At 37.8% G+C, this 26,750-nt stretch overlaps 1 protein-coding gene across 1 annotated transcript in view; it reads right to left on the reverse strand.

The window, feature by feature from the left end:
• Positions 1 to 26,750, reverse strand: part of PACRG (parkin coregulated) — a 459,238-nt gene that overhangs the window by 207,919 nt on the left and 224,569 nt on the right. Inside the window, exon 3 of the mRNA XM_070603192.1 lies at positions 7,995 to 8,166. Coding sequence (XP_070459293.1) covers positions 7,995 to 8,166 — 172 coding nt within the window. The remainder of the gene's footprint in view (positions 1 to 7,994; positions 8,167 to 26,750) is intronic.

The raw sequence follows: 26,750 nt of genomic DNA on the forward strand, positions 1-26,750 counted from the left end.
CTTAGGGCTGTTATGAGGATTGAGTGATATGATTCCAGGAAAGCACGTAGCCCACTGACAGCTTTCAAGACATATCAGTTGTGGTGGTTTTCTTGCTATTGTAGTGGGAAACATCGCAATTTTCTAAGTTTTTGACTTAATAAATTGTGAAAAAGAAAATAATATGTAGATTATTTAAATAATATTATCAATACATTTTATAAAATAAATATATACTAAGATCTATATTGTATAGAGGATTCACTTTCTTTTCAGCCTGCATGATGACAGTAATTGAGCATTCTTAGAACCTAATAAAGAATCTCAGCAAATTCCCCAAAATGAAATGTAATTAGGGAGAAGGCATATTCTCTTGTCATAAAGCAATAAATACAAATAAAATAGCAATGAAAACAATCTCTAAATAAGTGGAAATTTTAATGTATTACCTTTGTTCAAATAAATCATCAAAACTACTAATGCAAACTATTTACAGTATAGTGGCATGGAGAAACAGAGCAAAATGAATGGAATTAAATCAAAACAGAAGCAAAATTATAGGCTTACATGCTGTGATTACCAAATGAGGGATAACGAAAATAAAAGTAATACACGTGTAACCCAACAAGTTACAAAAGCAAAATAAACAAAAAACTTAAGGAAAACAAATAAATCTACTACATCAAAAATTTATAGGGGCCGGCCTGGTGGCACAGCGGTTAAGTGCGTACGTTCCACTTTGGTGGCCCGGGTTTGCCGGTTCAGATCCCAGGTGCAGACATGGCACCGCTTGGCAAGCCATGCTGTGGTAAGTGTCCCACATACAATGTAGAGGAAGACGGGCACCGATGTTAGCTCAGGGCCAGTATTCCTCAGCAAAAAGTGGAGGATTGGCAGCAGATGTTAGCTCAGGGCTAATTTTCCTTAAAAAAACACAAAATTTATAAACAAACAGAAATAAAGTAAGTCCTTTAAAAAAGATACAAAACATAAGGTATAGAAACCACTGGCTGACCTAATAAATAAGAGAGAAAATATAAATGCATAATATTATCCCTATGGATAGATCAAGCAGCAATACCCCATGGGATAAAGCAACTCGCCTCAGGTCCCATGGTGACCAAACGGTGTGGCCAGGATTTGAGGTTGGGTGGTCTGATTCCATAGGCTGCACTCTCAACCAGTATACTATCCCGTTGATCTATATGCAGGATAAAGAAAGTCTTAAAAGCCAGTAAAGAGGAAGTTCATTGTTACTGAATGAGTGAAGCAAGGATATAATAAGACAGAAAGAGAAAGAAAAAACACACAAACACAAAAATCCTACAAACCTGAAACAAATATTCACAGAGAGATAAGAGAAGGGACATAATGTATTCACAAAAGAACAAAACGCTATTAAAAAGGAACAATAAGAACAAAGGAAAATTATAATAATAACAAAATAATCAAATTTTTGGAAGATCAAGTCAAGGAAACTTCTGAGGAAGTAGAACTCAGAGACAAAGTTGGAAATTGTGAGCAAGACAATAAAGAAATTAGAGAATCAACCCATGAGGTGCAATACATTATTAGCAGGAATTACAGAGAAGTAAGAGAAAATAGAGGCAGAACATTATTAAAGGAATAATACATGAAAAGTTTCTAGCGCTGGAAGATAAATGTCTTTAAATTGAAATTTCCCAGGACAATGGACGAAAATACAGCCTCATCAAAGAAAATCAACATGAAATTTCACATCACCGGAGGTAAGAGATGATCCAGAAGGCTTTCAGAGATTGGCAGAAACAGGCCACAGCACATGACTGGAAACTCAAACAGCATCAAGATTTTCAAACCAATGTAAGAACTCGAGAGGCAATGGAGACACAACCGCAAAATTCTGAATGAAAACGATTTTCAGTCTAGCCAGACTAAAAGTCAAGTGTGATGGTGGAATTTTCAGATACGCAAGTACTAAAAAATACACCTCTCTTGTACTTCCAGGAAACCACTAAAAGATGTGCACCATAAAAATGATGAGCAAAACAGCTAAGGAAAAAGAAGTTAAATAGGAAAGAGGAGTAAGAGAAGTGTTGGGCCACTTAGTCCAGATTGGAGCAGAAAGATGGAGGGTGCAAGATCAAATGTCTCCAAAAATCAAAGAAAAATCAATAGATTATCTGATGTTATGAACATCTGGAAAACAATATTCATTTGCTGGATCCTGAAATATTTGGGGAAAAAAAGTAAATATATACAAATCAAGCAAAGAAAACAAGAGGCAAGTATCATTGATAAGAAAAACAAGTTGTCTAAGGAAAGAAATGTAATCATAGCAGAAGTGTGATTTGCAGTGAACAGCATTGATGTGATCACAGCAGTGTAATAACTGATTATTGACTTAACCAAAATTGTGGCACAACTATATTGAAAGGACGGAGGCAGAAGAACGCGAGTTTGTGGAAGAGAGTTAAATTCTTATCATTTCTGGGTGACTGGCAGGTCTCCACCAAAACCATATGGCTGGGAACAATCTGTCAGAGAAACTCCAAAACCAAGACTTTTTGCTTGTGATGAGTGATCATCTCTCCCATTTATCTGCGGTCACAACATATTATTTGGTGTTCCTTTGTCATTTTATTGTTTTTTATTTTTTACACGCTACCTCGGCTTTTTGTTTGTTTTTGCCTTATTGACGGTGTTTTATTTTTCTTTCCCCAGTACTTCATATGATATACCATCTATTCTAATCTATTACTGGTTACTTTTAAGGCCTAAACACTTAAAGTTATATTTTTTAATTATTCACATTATAAATTAAGCAGCATCTCTTAATTCCCTAAATAAAAGAGAGAAAATGATCACTCATTTATCTCCTCTCAATTCATCCCCTACCGTGTTCTCATGCCCAGGATCTTGTGGGAGGGTCTGGGTGTCCCTCCCAGACACCTTGTGAAGGTGTCTAAGCACAATCTCAGCTCCGGTCAGCCTTACCTTGACCCCACAGCAGCAGAAGCAACTGGGGGCTTGTTAGAAATACAGCACCTCAGGTCCATTTCACATCTACTGATGTGGAGCCTGCGTTTTACCAAGGTCTGCAGATGACTCGTATGCACATTGAATATGGGGAAGCAAGGTTGTCCACTCTGGATGGGTAAAGATGGTAGATTTCAGAACTGAAGGTCAGGCAGTGGAGCAAGGACCAGCGTCTTATTGTCTCTCAGTCAAGAGGTTTATTTTTCCCCCAGAGGCAAAAAATATCAGTGAGCAGCTGGTTGTTGTTTTTAACACGTTATGGTTCGCACAAAGAGTCATGAAAATTACATCTTTTATGTGAATATCTTTATCAATACAAATCAACCCTCTTTACATACTTGAAACTTTCTTACGTTAAGTTCTACTTTCCCAAAATTAAAACATCTACTCCTGCCTTCTTGTTTTTATTTGTCCAAATATATCTTTTGTCTTTAAAACATTTGTGTTATTTTTTTATATATAGAAAGAGAGTTTATATACAGATTTTGTTTTTCATGAACCAATTTACAAGTTTATTTTTGTATCTGATATATTTGATTTCCAGTTTTTCACTTTATTTTGTGCCTTTGGCTTTTAGCAGTTTCTTGCTGTCTACTGTTATCTTCTCCATTGATTTTGAAGGCTTATACACAATTTCTGGGGGTTTTTAGATGAATTACTGCAAAATTATTATTTGACAGTTTATGCAGTTTTGAAACTTTTTTCTATGAACCGTTTAAACTTAACTCCAGGTTTAGTGGCTCTTAATGCTAATTGCTTTTCAAACTACGACATCCTCATTTTGGGGTTCTTCATGACTGCTTCATTTTGGGGTTCTTGCTCTGCTCTCTGATAGCTGGAGCACAGCCTCAGTAACCTTTTGTGTGCCGGGCAGGTGGCATTGACACTTGCTGAGTCCATGAGTCTTTATTCATATGACCAGGATGAAATGCACCTAAGCTGTTTCTTCCCCAGGTCTCTAAAAACCATCCCATCCACGTCTAGAACCTGCCATTGCAATCAGTCTCGGCCCCCGTTTCTGTTATTTCTTGGCATGTAGCCTTTTTGTTTTCCTGTCCATATGTTTGAAAGGTTTTTCTTTATCTTATAATTTAAACTTTTTGACAAAATGTGCCTAGATATGGGTCTCTCTTCACTGATTTTCTTTAGCTTGCAATGAGCCTTTTGTACTTGAAAAATAAGGGATATTTTTCGTCTCATGAAATTTCTTTCAATCTCTTCTGTCCTTATCCTTTCTATTCCTGTTGTTTTGATGTTTTCTCTTGGGAATCTCTATACATTTTAGCCCTGTTTGTGTCCTATGTCCTCCACTTGTACTCTTTTCTAATCTTATTTTTATACGCTTGTCTTTTCTGAGGGAGAACTTGATGTCATGCAGTGGATTATTCTCTATGCCTGTGTGTGGGTGATAATTCTATGATGGCGTCTTTAGTTTCCTTTCTCTCATTCACCATTGGCTTATTTTCATTTGAGTCTCGTCTCCTCTTGTGGATTTCTGCTTCTGTATTATGGAGGCCGTAACTTCCTGAATCCTGAGGATGGCAAACAAATTCCTACAAGATTCTTCTGGATCCCATACTAAATGTTGTTGAGGTTTTCTTTTCCTCTGATTGTTCAAGATATTTCCTTCTCTGTGTGTAAGAACCTTTTTGAATGGTCCCATGTGGCTGTGTTATTGTTCTTGTTCTATTGAGGAGGGAGATTCCCAAACACAGAGTTTGTGGACTGCTCTTGGTGCCTCTCTGTCTACCGGGCCACTACTGGAATCCCCTTCTGAGTTTAATATGCGAAGCTTCTGGAGGCTTTTTCCTGGTATTGCTCTGTTGGATTTTGACGGACTTATGTTTTCCTGAGTGGATGGAGTAAGTGAAAATCTACAATCCACGGTTCAGATTACTAAGAGGCTCCTCTCATCTCATCCTCGAGTACAACATTTTGCTGTTGACCTCAGCAATCAGTGCTCCACTGCCAACCCTGATGACTTTATACTGGTATTTTTTGGAGTGTATGACCCAGAATAACTCAAGAAGGTTGAAATCAGAAAGTGGAAGGGAAAGGGGGACAAACGTAGCTGTGCCATAAAGCACATAAATGGAACAAGGTATTAGACGCACGATGTTAGGGTTATTATTGAATTTGAGGTCTGAACTAAGGAGAGAGGAGAAAGAAAACTATCTTCTTACCTTTTTCCATATTACAAACCCTAGAGCCAGTGACTGTGTCCATTTCTCATTTCACTCTTATCAGTCTTATAATTAGTTGCAATCAACCCAAGATTCTAGAAATAGATAGGCAGCTAATGCCCGTTCTTGGCCTTGAAGGGAGTTTATATGTTTTGCTTTGCCTTCATAGATATTAGTTAGAATTCGGGAAATGCTGTTCAAGAACCGCTAGCTGGTAATGTTGAGGTTAATTTTTGCCCCTGGAGAGAGTAAAAATTATACTAATAGTATGGCTTGAAAGTAAGGTACACACAGCTGTTATGTGTTACGCCAATTATGTGCATCAGCCTGCTTCTAGATCAATTAGCCTCATTCCAGAATCCCACCTGAAAGATTTAGTTTATGCACGTAACATTTTTCACACTGTGCCAGAACTGTGCACGATCTTATATAGTTAGTCAGTATTCCTTCCTGAGAAAAGTTTGGCTTTTGGCAATGTAAACAGATTGAAAAGAAGCAAGCTGAGTTAGATCCAGGATCAGTATATAATAGCAGAAGCCCAGGAAGGCAAGCAAGGGTATCTACCAAGATAAATTTTCATTGCTTCTAGAACCTTAAATTATCAAATTCATATATAGTTAACATTCCCTGACAAATCATGTTTACTCAGTTCTTAATAATGTTTTCACTCATCAGCAAATGACCTCTAGTATGTGTGTACTGTAAATTTTGTCCTTAGAATGCATCACCTCTTTCTGAACTCATTTAAATATCTTCAAAATACAGATCAAACAAAAATGAAAATCAATTTACCTTGGCTTACAATATTCTAATTTGGTATGTTTTTATTGTAAACAGTATAATCAGAATATTACTTAGAAACTCTCTTTCTGCCCTCCAGTTTTTTCAGTGGGGACATGAGGGAAAGACTCATGAGAAGGCAGTGACACCAACACGAACAGTTTATTTTAAAGAAAAGAACAGGCTTCTGGGGATTGCTGTTATTCTGATGGAGGCAGGAGGAAAAGGAAAATGTACTTTCTAGATAGTTCCTGGGGAGAATGTTCTGGGCTTTTTTTGTTTATCAATAAAACTTGTACATCATCCATTAGAAAACGTAGCATCTCAAGTAGACCTTAACGTGCTCAAAAATTGTGACCTGTTAGAGAGAATAAATCACACTGGGAAAAGGTTTTAATATGGCTCAGAATTATATATCTTTCCTGAAGCGCTTTAAAGATCAGTTCTTCACTCAGCTGATGCATGTGGGGAAAGAGAAACTCCTGTTTAATAAAGTCCCTTTCAAAGAGTCATTTTTCTTTCCACGTCACTTGTCACAGCAGGTAGCAGTGTCCTTTTGTTTGGTTTCACTTTCTATGTCACCGTGGAAATCTGGAGTGGTCAGTTAAGGACTGCTTACAGAAACCCCAAAGACATGAGAGCAAGTCTCAGTGTTGATTCAATTTGAACAGTGACAGTGGAACTGCCAAAGATCTAGAATTCTAACGGAGTCTTAATTCAAATCAAGAAAAAAGTCATCATGAATAAGATTAAATAATCCACACTTTGGGAAGTGACTTGATGTTGACCTCTTTTGTTCTTGTTTTGGTCAAGCTGCATGGCAAGAGAACCCCTGAGACTGAGAGTGTAGGGTTCCCCCAGATCCTAGGAGACTAGGCAGGCATCTGCCAATCATCCTGGGAAGTGGTTCACCCTGGAGTAGGCAGTGAGGCGGATATGGCGTTGGGGAGGCAGGGACCTGTTCATCCCTCTGAAGTCATGGGGCAGCTGGGCCCAGATCTAGTGGGTGAAATGCCTGGGGCAGCTCTGGCTGGGAAAGGGTGAGGTTTCCTCCACTCGCGAGGTGCTCAGAGGCACCAACCCTCTGCTTTCGATCCGCAGCAAGAACAAAGCCAAAGCAGAAGCAGCAGCAACACAGCAGTGCAAGTCAGCAACTCTGGTGCTCGCAGAATCTGGGGGGTGAGGGTGGGTGGCGAGAGGGCCAGGCCTGGCCATTTGGACTTGAGAAGAAGCCAGCTGTCCCTCCCAGAGTCTTGTCTCAGTAGGGTAGATCTATTACATGGGTCATCAGCAGCTGTGACAGCAAGGTGAGGAGACTGCACTGGAAGCAACTAAGAGGCTTGTTCCAGAGCCAGAAGAAGCTGTCACACTGAGAAATGAAAACCTCAGAAACACTTTTGAAGAGGGCTGCTTTCTGATGACTGGTCCAAAGGGACCCATGCTGGAATAGTTTGGCCATAGAAAGGAAGCATAATCCCATTTATAGACAAGCAGATAAAGCCAGTGACAGTGTTCCTCTAGAGTCCCCCTGGGTAACCTATCATAGATTAAAAATCTCAAGTATTCAATAACATTAATCTTTTCTCCATTCCAGATGTTTTATTCTTAAAATTATGAATCCTACTACCTAAAAGACACTAAAAATAATTGTGTTTATATTGTAATTTAAAAATTAGGAATGTCATTCATAAAGAACTTGGAAGTTAGTGTCAGTGTATACATATGAAGGCATAACCTTTATCCACTTCTGAATGTATAAATCAATGTTAACGCTTGCGTCATTACAATGAAGCATTTTAAATTCGTGTAAACCCCATGTAATTTGGTTTATTTATGTGGCTAAGCCACAGTGCAGTATCGATGATGGGATATATTGGGAGATTTGGGGTGTCTAGTCCCGTAAGTCAATTTATTAAAAATTTCCCCCAAAATCTGGGGATAGCCTTAGTCTGCTGTGTTTTATTACTTAATTAGCAAGTTGTCGAAAAGCAGCACCATATAAACTGAGGGACGCTTCTTCACCTGTTCACTTACTTTTTATCGGGATAATGAGCTGTGGAATGACAGGAAGAATCTTGTTCCCGCCGTGTTCCAGCATGTCGTGGATTCCTTGCCGAGCAAAAAACTCATAGGGAAATGTCATTTCACAGAGCCCATCAAAAAACAGAGGCAGATAATGATGGTAATCCAGCTTCTCAATTTCTACCTGAAAGGAGAGAGAAGAAAAGCTGTGTGAAACAACAATGGGGCAAAGGGTGGCCGGACCAGCTACAAAGCTGTCACCAATTAGGGGGAGCAAGTTCTTCAGAACTTCAGGAAGATTTTATAACCATTCATCTCACTACCTGAAGTACGTCATCATATCTTCAATCTATTAGCAGTGAGTTAAAATCATTGACCTTCAAAATCTTAACAGATTAAAATCATAAATAATCTACATTGGGAGCATTTTGATATTTGTTTTGGGGTTTTGGGCTAATTTTTTACCATTTGGCACAAATGCAATCCTGAAAAGAAGACAAGAATTTCATAGTATGTACGCTGAACAGATAGATGCAAGAATAAAATGAAAAAAAAACAGTCAAAAAGAGATTAGCATCCAAATTTCTAACAGGAATCTAATAGGGAATACACATTAATATATTCTTGTGAAGATAACAGTGAGGGGTGAAACATGATTCTGTGACAGTTTCCTGGAGCCTGGATGACAAGTAGGGTGTTGATGACATCAAGAAAAAATGGAGAAGACAGACGATGGGCTGAACCTGAATGGACCACTGACACTTCGAAATCAAAATATCCCAAGTCGCTCGTCTGTTTCTCCTGGGAGCAGAGAGATATCCGTTTTCCACTTCTGTATCTTTCACCCTCAATAACGCCTCCAGGATCTCCTGTCCAAACCTTTGCAATAGCATTCAGCACCACCAAGAGGGATGGGAACTAAAATTCCTGAGTTGAGCAAAGAGATGACGTGTTAGGAGCTGTCCACATGTAGGAGATTTGTTCTAGCTGAGTCCTCCACTGTCTAGAGTATACATGACCAGACTTACCACTTGCAAGGTGACAGAAGTGATGGTGATATCATGGATGGAAAGAAGTCAACAGACTCAGATTGCAGATACAACACACCTACGGAGCAAAAGATTCAGCATCCCCAGTAAGGGGTGCCAATTTCCCTTGTTTTCAAGTCCTCCTGAATGTGCTGAGCTTCTAATTATCCCCTTATAATTAAGTGAGGAGCCTATCAAGACCTTAGAGAAACTCTCTTTTACATTAGGAGGCTTCTATATCCTTCAGCTCCTTTCCAGGGTTCTGGAGTGCCTAGCCACATGCCTGCATGCTCCTGGGTATGAGTAACTGGCAACAACCCCACCACATTCCTGAGTGTTTACTGTGAATCTGAGTGAATGAAATGTCCTACAGTTCCTCAAGCAGGAGATCTGTCTCCAGTCTTCTCATGAACTGCCCAGCCAACCAAGGAAGTAAGCAGTCAAGAGTGGAATGTTCAAATGCCCTATTGGAACTGGAGCTTGGAAAACGAATCTCAGATGGAGGTATATACAGACATCAGTTTATTTTATATTCCTTGTATATTCATAAAGTTTATCCATAGTAAAAGTTTATGGAATATACATTTAATGGATTTTTCAAGGATTTTTGTGTATTTGAAACATTTTAGAACATTATTTTGTACAATCTTTAAAAAATTTATTGCTATATCCTTCAGCTCCAAAAGGTACAATGCTGTCATCTGTAATTTTACCTTGTAACTCAACTTCATAATAAAAGTGTCACCTGTACTGTGTTTTTATTTACATTTTTGATATGTGTTGCTAATTCTTTCTTTTAGCCTATTGTGGCACTTTCACAAATGTCTCTTATAAGTGGCAAATCATTAAATTTTGTAGTTTAACATGATCTAAGGCTTTGTGTTTTAACATGTTAAGTCATTCACATTTATGGCTATGCCTGGTTTAACTTCTGTCATCTTATTTTTTGGTCTCTGCTTGCTGTTTTTCATTTACTTTTTGCAGTTTTGTTACGTAGATTTTTTTATTGACTTTTTTTTTCAGTGATTTGAAAGATAAGACAGCCTGTTTAAAAATTTTATTGCAGCCATCTACAGCTTTCTCAAACATTTGAAAACATATTTCTCTTACTTAGAGAAGCAAGTTAAAGGTCTCCTAGTAAGATCATTGACGTGCCAATTTTTTCTTGGAATGCTGTTGATTTTTTTATTTGTGTGGTTTGGGACAACAATACTAACAACATCAATAATCAATATGCCCATGTTGAGGATACCAGACACTGTTGTCAATACTTACATGTATTAGTTCATTTAATCCTCATAACGACTCTAAGAGGTAGATATTACTAGTATCCCAATTTTCAGTATGAGGAAACTGAGGCACAGAGAGGTTTAATAACTTGCCTAAGGTCCATCCCGAGTAAGTGCTGGAGCTGGGATCTGAACCCAAGCAGTCTGGCTGCAGGACATGGTACTGCCCTCAGGCCATGTAGTTAGGCACATCAAGATTCGTCATTACTCTAATCTCCTGGTGAATTCCATTTATCCTCATGTATTTATCCTCTTTATCTTAGTCTAATCTAATACTAATATTGCTATAACTAGTTCATCTATTTATCTTTTTCTATGCTTTTACTTCCACTCTTCCTCTGACATTATGATCTAAGAGTGTCTTTCCTAAATAATTCGTAGCTGGATTTGTTTTTCCTGCTCCCATTTTATGATATGTCTTCAAACAACAAATATTGAGCATATGCATGATTCCTCCTCAAAGATTTTGAAAAAGAAAGAAATGGGAGAAAGAATAAAGAAAGAGAAAAAAAGAGAGAGCAACCGAGAGACAGAAAAATTGAATGAAAGACTGAGTGAGATTGAGAAAGAAAAAGATTATCTCTATGTCCTTCACTCCTCCTAGCTCACAGACCACAGCAGTTCTTTCCCTCAAAAAATTCTCTTGTGAATTCTTTTTCTGACCTGTTTATCAGTTATTTGGCATATCTTTATCACTGCAGATCTGTTGCCTTAACAATGGAATAACAACTTACTATTATATTTTGAGGTCACCAACTTCTTTAAACACTGTAGATACTGTTTCAATTCCTACAGGGTGACATTTTTATATGGAACTTTCTTTTCTGCTTGCATATCTTCTAGGAATCCTTCTTTTAAATTATAATATTGTTTCAGTTGATGAATTTGACCTAGTCCTTGGGAAATTTTCTTACATTCTATTTATAATCAGGAGTTTGTGTGTGTGTGTATTTGTTTTGTTTTTTTAACACTATATATCTGGCTTTTCTTTAATGTATTTTTCTTTTTTTCTGAAAGAGTCCCTTCCAGCTACCACGTCATTTCCACATTGCTTTCCATGGTAAAGAGAGTCTATGTGTCCTCACTCCCATTCTCTCTTCAACACACTTCTCACCATTTCACTGTAATTACTGTTACCCAGCTCACCAACGGCCTTCATTTTGTCTAATCGTCCATTCCTTTTTCTGTTCTCCCCAGTAAGACACAGTTGATCTTGTGAAGCTGTCTTTCCTGGGCCTCCTGACAGCACACCCCCAACACTGGGGGTCATCCTTGATTTCTTTCCTTCAAATCCTGTGTTCAATCCATCAGCAATCCAATTGATTCCAACTCCAAATAAGTCCTTATTTCATTTGCTTTGTCACCATTTTGCTCACTACCAGCTTAGCCTAAGCCGCCAACTTGCCTTACCCGAATTACTGCAACAGCCTCCAACGGATCTCCCTGTTTCTATTTTTGCCTTCCTACTTCCCTTCTCCGTACATGTGGGTCCTGACCTGTTGTTGCTCCTGATCGACTCTCCCCAGGGCCTCCTGATCTGCCCACAGGTCCCTTCACTGCACACTGTCCTCCTACGAGCGCTGTTCTCTGGAGACACTGGGGCCTTTGGTCCTCAGACTGGCCTGGCCTCCCTCACTTCGCCTGAGAGACTCTCTTTGAACGCACCGTTCCCTTTCTTTCCAAACCTCTCAGTCACGGGCAACTCCTTGCACCTGGATTTCAGTTCAGTGAGGCCCTCTTATCACTGCTTATCACCCGGTTTGATTTTCTTTGTAGCCCTTATCATTTATTCATTGCAGCTTCTTAAGTTCTGTTGTTCAGGGAGCTTGTCACTGCCTTGAAGGATGTTTGGCACATAATAGGTAAATACTCGATAAGCACGTGTGGAATTTTAATCCTGACCTTTTGAATCTGTCCTCTGTGCTAACTCTTTGAGAAGTATCCTCAGCTAAAGAACAGTGGCCAGATGATGAATGGCCATCTCCAGAGCTGAGGCTGGGGACCAGGGCAGAGCACACAGAGGGTCGTAGCATGAAGGAGTCTGTAAATTTCTATGAATTACATATTCTACAAATAAAATCCTATGTGTTCTCCGTTAGGATGGCAGTGATTATTTACATTTCAGGAATTTTAGGAGAATTTTAATAGACAATAAGATGGGCTTCTTGATGCTTCTATTTACTCTCATTTTCCTAGAAATCATTTAAAGCTTAATTTGCTATTCTATCTACTTTTAAAACTTTAGAAGGAAAAGTTCCTGTTTTTTACAGTATCATCAAAAGCAAACACATTAATGTATGTCCATAATTAATACGCTGGTAATAATAAAACAAGGTCTTCTTTTTAAAAAAAACTAGATGTTCAGAATAATTTAAGATTAACACCATAATTGAAAGAGACAAATTAAGAGATCTCTCAAGTATCTTTGTGTGTATTTGTCACATGGTGACTACTATCCTTTAGAGTTCTTCTTTTGTTTTTAATTGAGGCAACATTGGTTTATAACATTATATAAATTTCAGATGTACATCATTATATTTCTATTCCTGTGTAGACTACAGCATATTCACCACCTAGAGACTAATTACCATCCACCTAAAGTTCTTCTAAATTGTTGGCTTCTTCTGTTCATTTAGATTTAAGAGGGTCATTTTTATGTTTTATTTAGCAATAACCCTTTTTCCAGTTATGTAAATTGTTGTGCTTTTAAGATAACTAGTTTCAATAATAAATATTACACCTTATATTTCTTTAGTATTGCCATGAAAATATTAGTTTTCAAACTGTAGAAACTTTGGCAATCTTTCTTCACGGTTTATGCAAGAAATCTAGAATTAAAAGAAAGCTGTGTGAAGTGGGACACAGAAGAAAAGGTGTTTTAGATGTATTAGCTAAAATTACAGGCTAATATCCTGATTGCTGACTACTTGGATATTAACTCCAGAAACATCAAGTATTTTTAGTCAGAGAATCTCTGTGTTTTTAAACTTATGTTTTGTAACTTTTTAAAGATCACATAGGACCTACTGGTTGATCTCTAAATCTTATGGTCACGTTTGGTCAGAAGCAATAAAATTCTAACTTGATCTGGTCTACTAAATTTAACATTTTATCCCCACAACAAATATGTTCTGTAAAAGTTAGAAGCACAGTGAGTTACTGATGTTCATTAAAAAAACTCAAATCAGAAATTTACTTTTATACTTTCTGTATCCTGGCTTCAATAAACAAACAACATATCATTGCAACTATCCGTTACTATGGCTCAGGTAATAATTCCTAAGAATCTTGCTTAAAAAAATCACAAATTGACCTGAAAAAGTCTAATTATTTATTAATATACCATAGCCTCATTTAGACTTGTTGTCACATTTTAAAAATCAAGCTTTAACTTATTGTTTTTCAGCCCCTGAAGCAGCTGTTGAGTTACCGCAAGAAGGCTTACAAACTACATAGGCAGTAAGCACCGTCTGAGGATGGTATACACAACAGATTTCAAACATGGATGTGCTTCTCTTTTTTCAAATGTGTGTGGATGCGGTTGTGATGAATAACCAAATATAATTTATGTCACTTTACATTTTTTCAGTGATAGTGAATATACAATTAAAATCATGTAATAGTACATGAGATTTTGGTGCAAAAAGAAGACTTTGAACATGAAAAATGCTCTTTAGTGTCAAAAAGAAGGACATTTCAGGCAAGATGACAGACAGGGCTGATGTGGATACTTAAACTGCTACAAAGTCTAAAAGACACCAAAATGTGTTCAATGCAAAGCTGAGCTCAGAAAATCCTCAGATGCTGGAGACCTGAGACACAGAAGTGAGCTCCAGGAGATGCTGTGTGACCCAAGGGAGTATTAGGTAAAGACCAAATCACAAGCCTGGGACTGAGGTTTTAATGTCACAGGAGTTCAGGAAAACAGGGCATTTGGCAAGAGAAGAGGGGTAAACTCAGGTTCCTGGATATAACGAGGAGCCTTGAAGGCCTGTCCCACCTTTGAAAAGGGGACTAGAAACTCTCTTCCCAGGAGTTTGTGGGGAAAAAAAGAGATCTTGATGTTTGACAAAGCTCTCAATGGGAAAAATCTCCTCTGAGAAATAAAAACTCAAAGGGAAATTTGCAGTCAAGGAATTAGGCAAAAAAAAAATTGTTCCCAGACCATTGAAAAGAAACTTCTGGGGCCTGGACAAAGGCAAATGCAAAAGTGTTAATGCTTGCATAATCCAGGTACATGGGATTGCCACAGAAAACACAACCTCAGCTCAAAGTTACCAATCACCATGGTAATGGAGTCAACATAAGGAGGACTCAATAGACCAGTGAGCATGAGGATGAGCTCCGGGACTAGCAACTAGAAATAACAGAGTAAAATATGAAGAGAAAGATTTTAAAAATGCTCAAAACATAGAAGCATATTTCACTTTTTAAAAAGAACTAAATACAACTTCAAAAAATATATACAGTATCATTAACTTAAAAATCCAGTAGTTGGCTGGATAACAGATTGGCCACAGAAGAAAAGAGAATTAGGGGTCTGCATCACAGAACTGAGGGGCCAAGGAGGGGGCAACACAGGGAAGCAAGGCCACGGAAGGGATGGCAGAGAATTCCTGCCTGAGATGCTCGCACACGTGACTTGTGGGAGTTCCAGCGAGGATAGAGAGTGGAGAAATAATGGCTAGGCATCTTTCATCATGGAAGGAAGATTTGAATCTTCAGAGTGAATGCACACGTAGACACTTTTCATAAAAACTATAAAACTCCAAAGTCAAGAAAAAATTTAAAAGCAACTAGAAACAAAAGACAGATTACGTATAAAAGATCGAAATTAGACTGAAATTACATCCCTTGTTAACAAAATAGAGACCAGAAGACAGAGTGAAAATCCCTGATGCTGAAAGAACAATAACTGTTAATCTTCAGTGCAACACTCAGCTAAACCACCACTCAGAATAAAGACAAACTGCACGTATCTGACCAAGACTGAGAGGATTTTGTTTTAGTTTTTGTTTTTCACACAGGGATCATTGCGCCAACCAAACAATATAATTTACTAAAAAGTAAGCTGAACACATGACAAAGAAATGAGATGCAAGAGATAATAGTAAACAAATTGTTGAGCAGATTGATAGGACTAAATAAACACTGGCTATAAAAATAAAATCACGTCATCAATTATAGTGGGCTACAAAGCAAAGCTGTAACACTAGAAAAGTAGAAAAGATGAGAGAAAGGTGATCTGAGTCAAAGAAAGGTCATTGCATTGATAGGGATGAAGATAAAGTTATTGATTAAGTCTAGACTTAATTAATTAAGCATATTAAAGTGCAAGGATACCCACCGAAAGAATAGAAATAAAATTAGCTTCCAAGAGACTAGAATGTAGTAGAGGGAATGAATAAAGCTCTACTGATGCAGCACAAGGCTGGTTGAACATCCCACCTGCTCCCAGGAAAAAACAAGGAGAGGAGAAACTACATAGAATGAATCCAAATATATAAGTAATCATACTAAGTGTAAACGGATCAACTTCTCTTGTGAAACGACAGATTCTCAAAAAAATTTTATAACTTCAGTTAAAAATTTGTTTATTAAGAGTCACATTCAAAATATAGAGAAAGGCAGAAAATAAAGGTATGGTAAAAAGAAATAATAAGTATGAGGAAGGATAAATTCCTGGAAAAGGAATTGCTTTATTAAAGGATACAAATATTTGCAATTTTGATAGATATTGCCAAATGGTGCTTCCTAAGGATGGTACTAAATTATATTCTCAACAAAAAATGAGAATAACTGTTTTGTTGTTCCCTATCCAAAGAGAATGTTATCAAAGTTTGATTCTTGACAATATTATAGGTAAAATGATGTTTCAGTGTTGTTTTAATTTGCACTTCTCTTACTGTGAGAATAATCACCTTTTGAAGATATTTTTGAAAGCCATTCATATATCTTTTTCTGTGGTTTGTAGTTTCATATCCTATGCCATTTTTCTTCTAGTGAGGCTCTGGCCTTGTTTTTTTCAGGAACCCTTTTATATTAGGGAGATTCATCCTTCGTGTGTAATAGGAGTTTCAAATTTTTCTTTTGCCATGTAGATTTTTTATGTTTTAGAATTTATCAATCTTTGACCGGTTTGGAATTTCGAGTCATCATTGAAAAGGTTTTCCCTCATTTTGTAGCAAAAAGAACAGAAATGATTGGAAAAGACACTTTCTGATAGTTTATTCTAGCACTTTTATGATTTCTTTCCTTTAAATTTAAGTCACTAATAAATTTGTAACTTTTCCTGGTGTAAGGTGTGAGGTATGCTTTGAACTGTGACTTTTTTCCAGTCACTACCCAGTTGTCCCAATGTATTTAATGAATAGTCTTCCACTGACTAGAAGTATCACTTTATTGTAAAGCCTTATTTCTTAACTTTCTATTCTGTTTCATTGGTAATTCTTTTCATGAACCAGTACTATTTTGATTTAATTATCACAACTGTTTAACAGACTTTAATATCTGGTGCACTGGTCCTTTTCTTCTTACTTTCCTTTACTAGTTTTTTAAATTATTATAATTTGTTTACTTTTAAATAGGAAATCCAGACATAAATTTTAGACATAAGGTCAACTTAATGGACCTTCATAAAACTTTGCATTCAATAATTAGATAAAATGCATTCTTTACAAGCATACATGAGATAGTTTAGAAAACTGAATGAGTACCAAACCACAAAGTAAGTCTCAAGAAATTCTAAAATATCTATGTCATGTGTCACATTTTCTGAAGAAAATTAAATAAGATAACAAATGATTAACTGAAAGATAGCCAAACTTTAACCCCTATACATTGGGAAATTTAAAAACATTTTAAAATGTCTCATAGATCAAAAAGAAAATCCTGATAGAAATAACATCATGTTGGGGCTGGCCCCGTGGCCGAGTGATTAAGTTCACGCGCTCCGCAGCAGGCGGCCCAGTGTTTCGTTGGTTTGAATCCTGGGCGCGGACATGGCACGGCTCATCAAACTACGCTGAGGCAGCATCCCACATGCCACAACTAGAAGGACCCACAACGAAGAATATACAACTATGTACTGCGGGGCTTTGAGGAGAAAAAGGAAAAGAACAAAATCTTTAAAAAAAAAAAAGAAATAACATCATGTTAAAAATTGAATCTCAATGAAATTACTTAACCTTAAAAGAACAGAAAAATGTCCACCTATCCAGGCTCTTTTTAAGAATAGAAAAAGAAGGAAAGCTACACAACTCACTACATGAGGCTAGCATAACCTTGCCACTGAAAGCAGATAATGACAGTCCAAATGCCTTGTATGCAAATACAGTACGAGGCAAACTGAATTTAGCAACATGTTAAAAATCATAAGCCTTTTGATTATGAACTTCAATCATAATTAAATTGAACAGATTGATAAGACTGGGTGAAACTTTAAGAACATCCCCCCCATGGTTAGAAAGGAGAAAGGAAGACTGTTATCATCATTTCTGTTCAACATTGTACTAGAGGTTCCAGCTAATGTGGTAAGATAAGAAAAATATGTATGATGATTGGACAAGAAGAAACAAAACTCTTGTTCTTTGAAGATATAACGGCCACCCACATAGTCCACCAAGAGAATCTACAAATAAGTTTAATTAGTAAGAGAGTTCAGAAGAATTGCTGCATAAAAGATCAACACACTAAAAATGGTAGAATTCCTATGTGCCATTAAAAAACCACTTAGAAAATATGTTTTTAAATGTTCACTATAGCAAGAAATGAAGCAGACTAAATCCTTAGAGGTACCTGGTAATAAAACTAACAATCAATATGTAATCATATGTAAGACTTAAGCATAAATGGAAGATAGGCATAGTATTCTATGAATAAATATATATATTGACTGTACTCCTGGATGGGCAGACTCCAACTTATAAAGATGGTGATTCTGCCCAAATTAATCTATAAATTCAAGGCAAATTTTCTGTTCTTAAAGAGAGAAACTGAAGGTTTAAGAGGCTCAGTGACATGCCTCAGACCACATCCCAGGTTATAGTAGTGAGAATCCACTCCCAGGGCTCCTTTCCATTGACCTGCTCACCTTTTCCACTGTCTTGATGGCTTGCTGCTTCATTACAAATACTGATGGCTCTATCTGGCTGGAAGATATTAATTACTGAGTAACAAATACGGACTTGGGAATGGAGAGTCAAATTATTTTATGGAATAACTTTAGTTTTTGTCAAAAATGCTAACAAGACAGCTAAAGGTCAGTTGTAAGCAGATCTGGAATTTATGCACACTTAACCTTTACTATCCAGGAATGGTCTGCTTATGTGCAACAGTCAATGAGTGATACTTTCAAGTATAATAAATAAAGAAGAAATCCTTTGTTCTATAGCTTTGAACATTCCCACTTTCTATCGCCTGTCATGAAGTTAAATGCATTTCCTCAAACTTTTAAAATAGCATTGTTTTAACCAAAGGGGATAAAAAGAAGCAAAATACATATTAAAATACATCTTCAAAATTTCTCTTTCTTTTTTCACATTTCTGTATAATGCTGAAAATAGTATAATTTTGTGAGAAGTAGAGGGAATAATTATACTTTGGGCTAACAAGTGTTCATAAAATGGAGAAGCAAGAAATACAATAACAAGCCTGGGAAGTCCTGGCAGAATTTTATCAACTGAGACAGTTAGAAATAGATTATTTGTGATTTTTACCACTGGTGTTAACTGTAAAACACGGCATTATTTCGCAAAAACTGTCCCTGAATTAGACAACGTACTGTGAACTTTAATACACTCAACCAAACAAGTAGAACTAAAGAATCTAGGGAAAGAATAATTCAGGTGAAGCTAAGGCCTTGAAGCAATTTTAAGATGACATTATTATGATAGCAGTACTGGCTGTCTCTTACAACCACATTTCAGTTTGCTATGTATATATTTTGCAGGGATTAAGCACAAATTTATTAAAGTTCTTTACATGCAGGAGTTCTTATATTTCTTAATCAAATTTCACCTAAGAAACTAAAGCGAAAAATGCACTGAACCACTAAATTAGTTACAGTGATGTGCTGAGTGTCAGGGGGTAATGGGGATAGTTAGTAGGCAGGAAAAAAGCCAAAAGTGTGTTCAGAGAAAGAATGACGTATTTCTTTGGATTGACATTTTATTTATTAACAGTTTACTGAAAGAATGAATTAATGACACATTCCCTTTATGGAGAGCAGCCTGGGTTTGGAATCAAGCAGATCTAGGTTTAAACCAGTCACTAGAATATAGTTAACTCCATCCCTTTTAAATTCTTTGACTAGTTGAAAGTTACTGTGTCTTTCTGGGCCTTAGTTCACCATTTGCAGAAGGATACCTAACTCCCAGGGTTTTCGTAAGGATTAAATAAGATAACACGTGCTAAATGATGTTGCCTCCCTCTCTATTCCCTGAAAAGAAAGTAATACAATCACAAAAAGTTAAGTAAAATTTCAAGGTAGAAAATGACTAAACACCAAATAAGGGGTACAGACCAAGGTTATATAGGAAGAAGCCCCGGTTTAGAGAAAAGAAAGAGAGTTACAGGCTGGAGTAAAAGGGAAAAGTTTCATTGGGGAGGGGGACCTTGATAGGCCTTGCAAGATGAGAAGGGATGAACATCCCTGGGCAAAGGTGCGGAGGTGAGAACTGGGCAAGGAAGCGTCAGGAGAGAGGGTCTAGTTGAGGCTACAGTGGCCAGAGACAGGTAATGTTGAAGAGGCAGGAAGGGGCCTTCTGTGCCCACTGTGTCTGGACTGGATACTTTAGGCAATGAGACAAATAAAGATAATTTTCAAATATGAGACCATTAAATAACCATTTAAGAAAGAATAGCCTAGAACTTAGTCATCTTGCATAACTGAAACTTTATACCCATTGAACAACATCTCCTCATTCCCCCTCCCCCAAGCTCCTGGAAACCACCATTCTATGAGTTTAACTATTTTAGATTCCTCATATAAATGGAATCATGTAGTATTTGTCCTTCTGAAACGGGCTTATTTCAGTAGCATAATTCCTTTAGGTTCATCCATGTTGTTGCATATGGTAGGATTTCCTTCTTTTTATGGCTGAATAATATTCCATTGTACATATATACCACATTTTATTTACCCTTTCATCTATCCATGGACATTTTAGTTGTTTCCATCTTGGCTATCGTGAACAATGCCGCAATGGACGTGGGAGTGCATACATCTCTTTGAGATCCTGATTTCTTTTCTTTTGGATATGTATGTAGAAGTGGGATGGTTGGATCATATGGTAGTTCTATTTTTAATTTTTTGAGGAGCCTCCATACTGTTTTCCACAGCAGCTGCATCATTTTATATTCCCATCAACTGTATACAGGAGTTTCTCTTCTTCACATACTCAACAACTCTTGTCACCTTTTGATAAGAGCTACCTTAACAGGTGTGGGGTGATATCTCCTTGTGTTTTGATTTGCATTTCCTGATCATTAGTGATGTGGAGCACCTTTTCATAATCCTGTTGGCCACTTGTATGTCTTCTTTGGAAAAATATCTATTCAAGTCATTTGCTGATTTTTAAATCAGGTTATTTATTTCTTTGCTGTTGAGTTGTAGGAGTTCCTTACATATTTTGCATATTAATTCCTTATCAGATATAGGGTTTGCAGATATTTTCTATTCCATAGATTGCCTTTTCATGCTGTTGATTGTTTCCTTTGCTGTGCAGAGGCTTTTTAGTTGGATGTAGCTCCACTTGTCTATTTTTGTTGACAACAAAAGCTACACAACAAAACTAGACAACAAAAACTTGTCTAGTTTTGTTTGTTGCCTGTGCTTTTGGTGTCATATCCAAGAAATTATTGTCATATCCAAGAATTCATTGCCAAAACCAATGTCAAAAATTTTCCTTATGTTTCCTTCTAGGATTTTTACAGTTTCAGGTATTACATTTAAGTGTTTAATCCATTTTGAGTTGATGTGTGTGTTTCTATGTGTGTGTGTCTGCCTACACACACACATATATATATACACACACACACACACATACATATTATATATGTATCCATATATATATTTAAAGAAAGAATAGCTTGACAGTAGAGTACAGGACAACTAGGGAAGATCAAAATATAGGAGTGAACGTCTTAGGGGTAGAATCATCAGCTAATAGACTATAGCAGAGGGGCCTGATTTGTGGTGTTGGCACTAGAAGATGGGTTGAAAACGACAAGAGGAGCATATATATAAGTGAGGAAAAATTGTAAGGATATTTTACAGGTTTGGTTGATTAATTGGACATGGAGAACAAAGAATATGATGGAATATATATGACAGCTAGGTTTCCAACACGTGGGGCAGGTGAAATGACATTGATGTCAGAATCCGAGGGCTCAGACAGGGACCACATTACAGGCCATCAGTTCAATTTGAGATGTAGACTCTGAAACCTCTGGGTGGCTGTGCCCAAAGATTTAAGACACACATTTTGGGTTTTGGAAAAGGGTCAATACCAGCAAGGCAGATTTCAGAGTCCTTTCATAAAGATTATGATCTTGTAAGAGTATGAAGGCAGAAGATCCTCAAGAAAACCTGTGAGGACTGTCCTCAGTGAGGAGAACAGAGAGTTGAAGGACTTGGTGATCATGGAGCTAAGAGAATCATAAAGGACAACCAGTGTTCATGAGCTTCATACTAAGGAAAAATATGGCTTCAATGCCCCACTGATCTGTCATAGGGGAAACAAATGATAATTATTGGAAATACAAAAACTGACAAAGTATGTGAAATCAGATATGTAAGCTGTAAAACACAAGTCATGGCACTAATTGTTTTGTGGCAATATAAAAACAATCTTTTCAGTGGATAGGAATATTTACAAAGAAACTTGAACATTCTCATGAAGAGAGACCTAATATCACTTAGAAAGACTATGTTCCTCTTTCCCAAATACCCGAGTCCTGCTAGGCCTGCGCATGGGCTGTCAAACCTTCACATCTGTGAATCTATTCTTCATTCTGTGCAATTTGGTGGGTGGGAGGAGGGTCATGAACAGGTGAAGATACCTGGGAAGACTCTATTGTTAAAAATATCTCCAAGAATTTACCAATTAAGGTTTTATTTCATTTTTTTTTTTAGAAACAAAACACCTTTTGAAATGCTTCAACTTGTAACTAAAATTAGATAATCTAATCACTCCTTTCCAAGTACTGAAAGAATTGGACTGTGTAACTGGGTAAAGTGAAAAGAGAGGAGAGGTAATTTTGGTGCATGGGCCATTTCAAGGAGGTAGTCATAGATGGAGGAGTCAGTGTGAAAGGTTTGGGGGAAATGCCACCAAATTTCTAAAATGCACGTCAAGTGGCCTGCTCATGTGTCGGCCCAGGCAAGGTAAGTTGCTGACCTGTGCTGTAGATTGTCGGTAAGGAGAGAGGTCTGATGGAGGAGGGCAAAGGGCTCTGGTTCCACAGAGGAGTCATAGCTCCTCTGCTACCAGCAGATGCACACGGGCAAGCTACTCAATCTCTCTATGCCTCAGTTTCCTCACCTGTAAAACAGGACAATAACAGTCCCCGCCTCACAGGGAATGTTATGGATTGATACATAGAAAAAGCTGAGAACAGTGCCTGGGCAACAGAAGGGATTGATTAGATAACGTGATAAAACAATTGCAAAGGAGCCCTCTGCCATTTTCATTATTTAAGTTACTTCTTTATAAACCGCAATTGCCAGTCAAGTTCCTTTATATTTTCTGTATTCTTTAGATTTTGCTCTGCTCCCTTTGTAGAGAAGAGATATCTTCTTTTGGGTATGCCAACATTTTCTTAAACTATTCTGGTGCTGCTGTCATTTTGTTTCAAGTGATTGAAGAACAGAAGTCATTTGTGAAGGACACAGAACGCTGAGCCCAGAGAGCTCACAGGTTAAAGCCGGGCACACATCAACGTCTGCCAGGGATTCAGGGGACTTTCAAGTAGGTCAGAACATCTTTATAGAAAATGACGACACCATCTTTTTGGGTTTGTGTGGTATAATAATAAATCTAGGGGCTAAAAACATAAAATGCTGAACATTTCATCTTTATTAAAGCACTATTAAAAGTAAATGTATTTGAGTACACAAAACAAGTTAGTTTATAAAATGACTACAAATATGTATATAAGCTGATTAAATAACTGGACATAAAATTACTGCTACTGCATTTATTAACTAAAATCTTTGCCAGTTTTTAATGAAAAACATATTATCTACTTCGTAGAATGTCTGCTTCAGAGTTTAACCCTGTACCACATACCTCTGTGTACTTTTTTTTAGCAAACATGATATTTACAATTAAGTTATTTTGACATTTTGGAATCGTACACCAACAACACAAGGAAAAAGATACAATTTGTACACCAGGTTGTAATTCTGGAAACAAGCATCTTAAATCACAATATCAAAGCAGAGATTCTAAAACGTTTCTGTTTTATTTTTTTTGGTAAGAAAGTCTGGACCTCCTAGCATGTGATATAAAGAGTGTTTCCTTTAACTCAGTGAAGGTTACAGAGAAAATTCCAAACCACACAGAGTGAAAGGGTCATTCTCATTCTTCTCATTACACAATTTGGGGAATTGGTATTTCTCTTCCTACGATGAACCCTGCCTCTTTCACGTGTTAAGACAGTTTCTTTAGTGAAGATCAAGCATTGCTACTCAGGGTGTTGGCTGCAATTCTGCTCTTTTTATCTCTAAATTCCTTGCATAGCCTATTCTCTTTGCTCCTGGGTTCTCTAGACTTTGTGCTCGCTGCCTTTTGTTATTAATTTTACATGGCCGCTTTTGTAGATACTGTTATGCCATCATGTTTCAGCTGCAACAAGGTTTCTGAGGATATGTTTGGATGCTCCCTGAGGACAGGGACTGTGTTTGGTTCACATTGATACTTGACATCACCTGTCTCCTATGAGTCTTAAAATCTGCTGAATAAACAGATTATTTTTAGTTTTGGAGTAAATTAAATACTCTAAAGCAATGGTTGCTGGATACTCATTTCATTGTACAACAAACATGGTCAACTAAGATACCTGCTATGCAAAATATTTAATTTTTATTAAGAACTTGTAATACATTAGGCGCATGGGATCCGTAAGTTTATTGCCAAACTGAAAGGAACCTAATTGCGTTCCAAGTGTTTCCAGTTTCCATGGAACACGCCTTTGCACCCAGCTCAGAGAGCCTTCCCTGTGCTCTCTAGAGAGAGCTAAGCCTTGGTAGCAGTGGTGCATTTTTTGTATTCCTCTACAAGGACATTTATTATGCGTATATGTTTGTTTACATTCTGTCACCCTCACTAAATTGCGAGCCCTGGATGCCATAATCCATCCATTCTTGGATCTGTACCATTTCATATTTATTCCTGGTATACAAGCCACCTCATGTTTGTTGAATGAATTAATCAGTGAGCAGATTCCCAAATGACCCCCTGGCACCAATCTCTCTCCTCTCTTGTTCATTCCTCAGAGAGCAGCCAGACCCTCCTTTTTTTAAAAAAATATTCTGTTCATGTCACTCATCTACAAAATGTCCTTCCTAGACGTGTATGGGACACATCCTAAGCTCTTTGCAATGGTAGACTCAGTGCTTCAGGATCTGTCCCCAAGTTCCCTTTCCAGCTTCATGCTTTGACATTTTGCTCTCACAACTTAAGTTCCAGTTACACCAAATATCTTACTCTTTGCTGAATATGTCTTGCTTTTCTGTATGCCTGGAGTATTTTTCCATTTGGTATTTATCTATTTCTTTTTTTTTCCAGGAAGATTAGCGCTGAGCTAACATCCGCTGCCAATCCTCCTCTTTTTGCTGAGGAAGACTGGCCCTGAGCTAACATCCATGCCCATCTTCTTCTACTTTATACGTGGGACGCCTGCCACAGCATGGCGTGCCAAGTGGTGCCACGTCTGCACCTGGGATCCGAACCGGCAAACCCTGGGCCACCAAAGTGGAACGTACACACTTAACTGCTGCACCACCGGGCCAGCCCTGGTGTTTATTTATTCTTGAAATCTTATGGATTCTGCATCCTTTCCACATAATAGTTGTTAAGAGTGTAGATTTTGGAGCCTAATTCCCATCCTGCCTCTGTCTCTGTCACTAATTACTTGCTTGTCCTTAGGCAGGTCACCTCAGTGTCCTCATTAAAATGGGGATGATAACAGTACATACTTCAGCTGCTTGTTGTAAATAATGTATTAGTTCATTCACGCAAACCATTTAGAACAGTGCTAGGTACATGTTAATCATCGTTATTATCACTTTGCTCTACTGTAATAGCATTAGACAGATCATATTATAATTGCATGAGTAATTACTACAATGGGTACCAAATATTTACTTATTCAGTAATAGGAACCAGATCTCTTGTTGCCTTCCTTGTTGGTGTAGGGAAGCAGGAAGAAGGGCCTCCCCTCTGGGAAGGGGCAGTAGAGGTGGGGGAGGGAGAGATGAAGAGCAAGCCATTGGCATTAGAATCCCAGAACCTCCCACTCAGGATGGAAGCCCTGTGTGTGCATGTGTGTAGGTGTGTGTGCCTGTGAAGGTGCGTGCGTGTGTGTTGTAAACAACTAGAGAGGGTTGAGGGACATCCTAAGGTACATGAGTGGGTTGGTAGAGGATAGCAGTTGCCAGTTGTACTTAGTTTCTCAGGGCATAGCCCAGGGAAGTTTCAGGTCACAGCAAAGACTGGAGGTGACATCTTAAAGCCAGAGACAGGACGACAGACACACCTGAATCTCAGTAGCACCCACATGAGCTGAGCTTTGGCATCCAGCCAGCAGCTAAGCTTCAGAAGCAGCCAGCAGTCATTATCAATGGTAAGAGTCACCCCTATATTCATTGCAGTATTATTCACAGTAGCCAAGACTTGAAAGCAACCTAGATGCCCATCAAGGGACGAATGGATAAAGAAGATGTGGTATATATATACAATGGAATACTGCTCAGCCGTAAGAAATGATGAAATCCAGCCAATTGTGACAACATGGATGGACCTTGAGGGTATTATGCTAAATGAAATAAGTCACAGGGAGACAGTCAAATGCCATATGATCTCACTCATAAGTAGAAGATAAAAACAATGACAAACAAACACATAGCAACAGAGATTGGATTGGTGATTACCAGAGAGGAAGGGGGAGGGAGAAGGGTGAAAGGAGTGATTAGGCACATGGGTGTGGTGATGGATTGTAATTAGTCTTTGGGTGGTGAACATGTTGTAATCTGCCAGAATTTGAAATATATTATGATATACACCGGAAATTTATATAATGTTATAAATCAATGTTACCGCAATACAAAAAAATGCCAAGAGAGTAGAGCAAGAACCAATTCCAACTGCGGACACCTCCGCAACAGATACAAGGACAGAGGCCCACACCCAAGGACCATGTGAGATGACGTACAAGCTCATCTGAAG

Source organism: Equus przewalskii, chromosome 32 (genome assembly GCF_037783145.1).
Source record: "Equus przewalskii isolate Varuska chromosome 32, EquPr2, whole genome shotgun sequence".
NCBI classification, from domain to species: domain Eukaryota; kingdom Metazoa; phylum Chordata; class Mammalia; order Perissodactyla; family Equidae; genus Equus; species Equus przewalskii.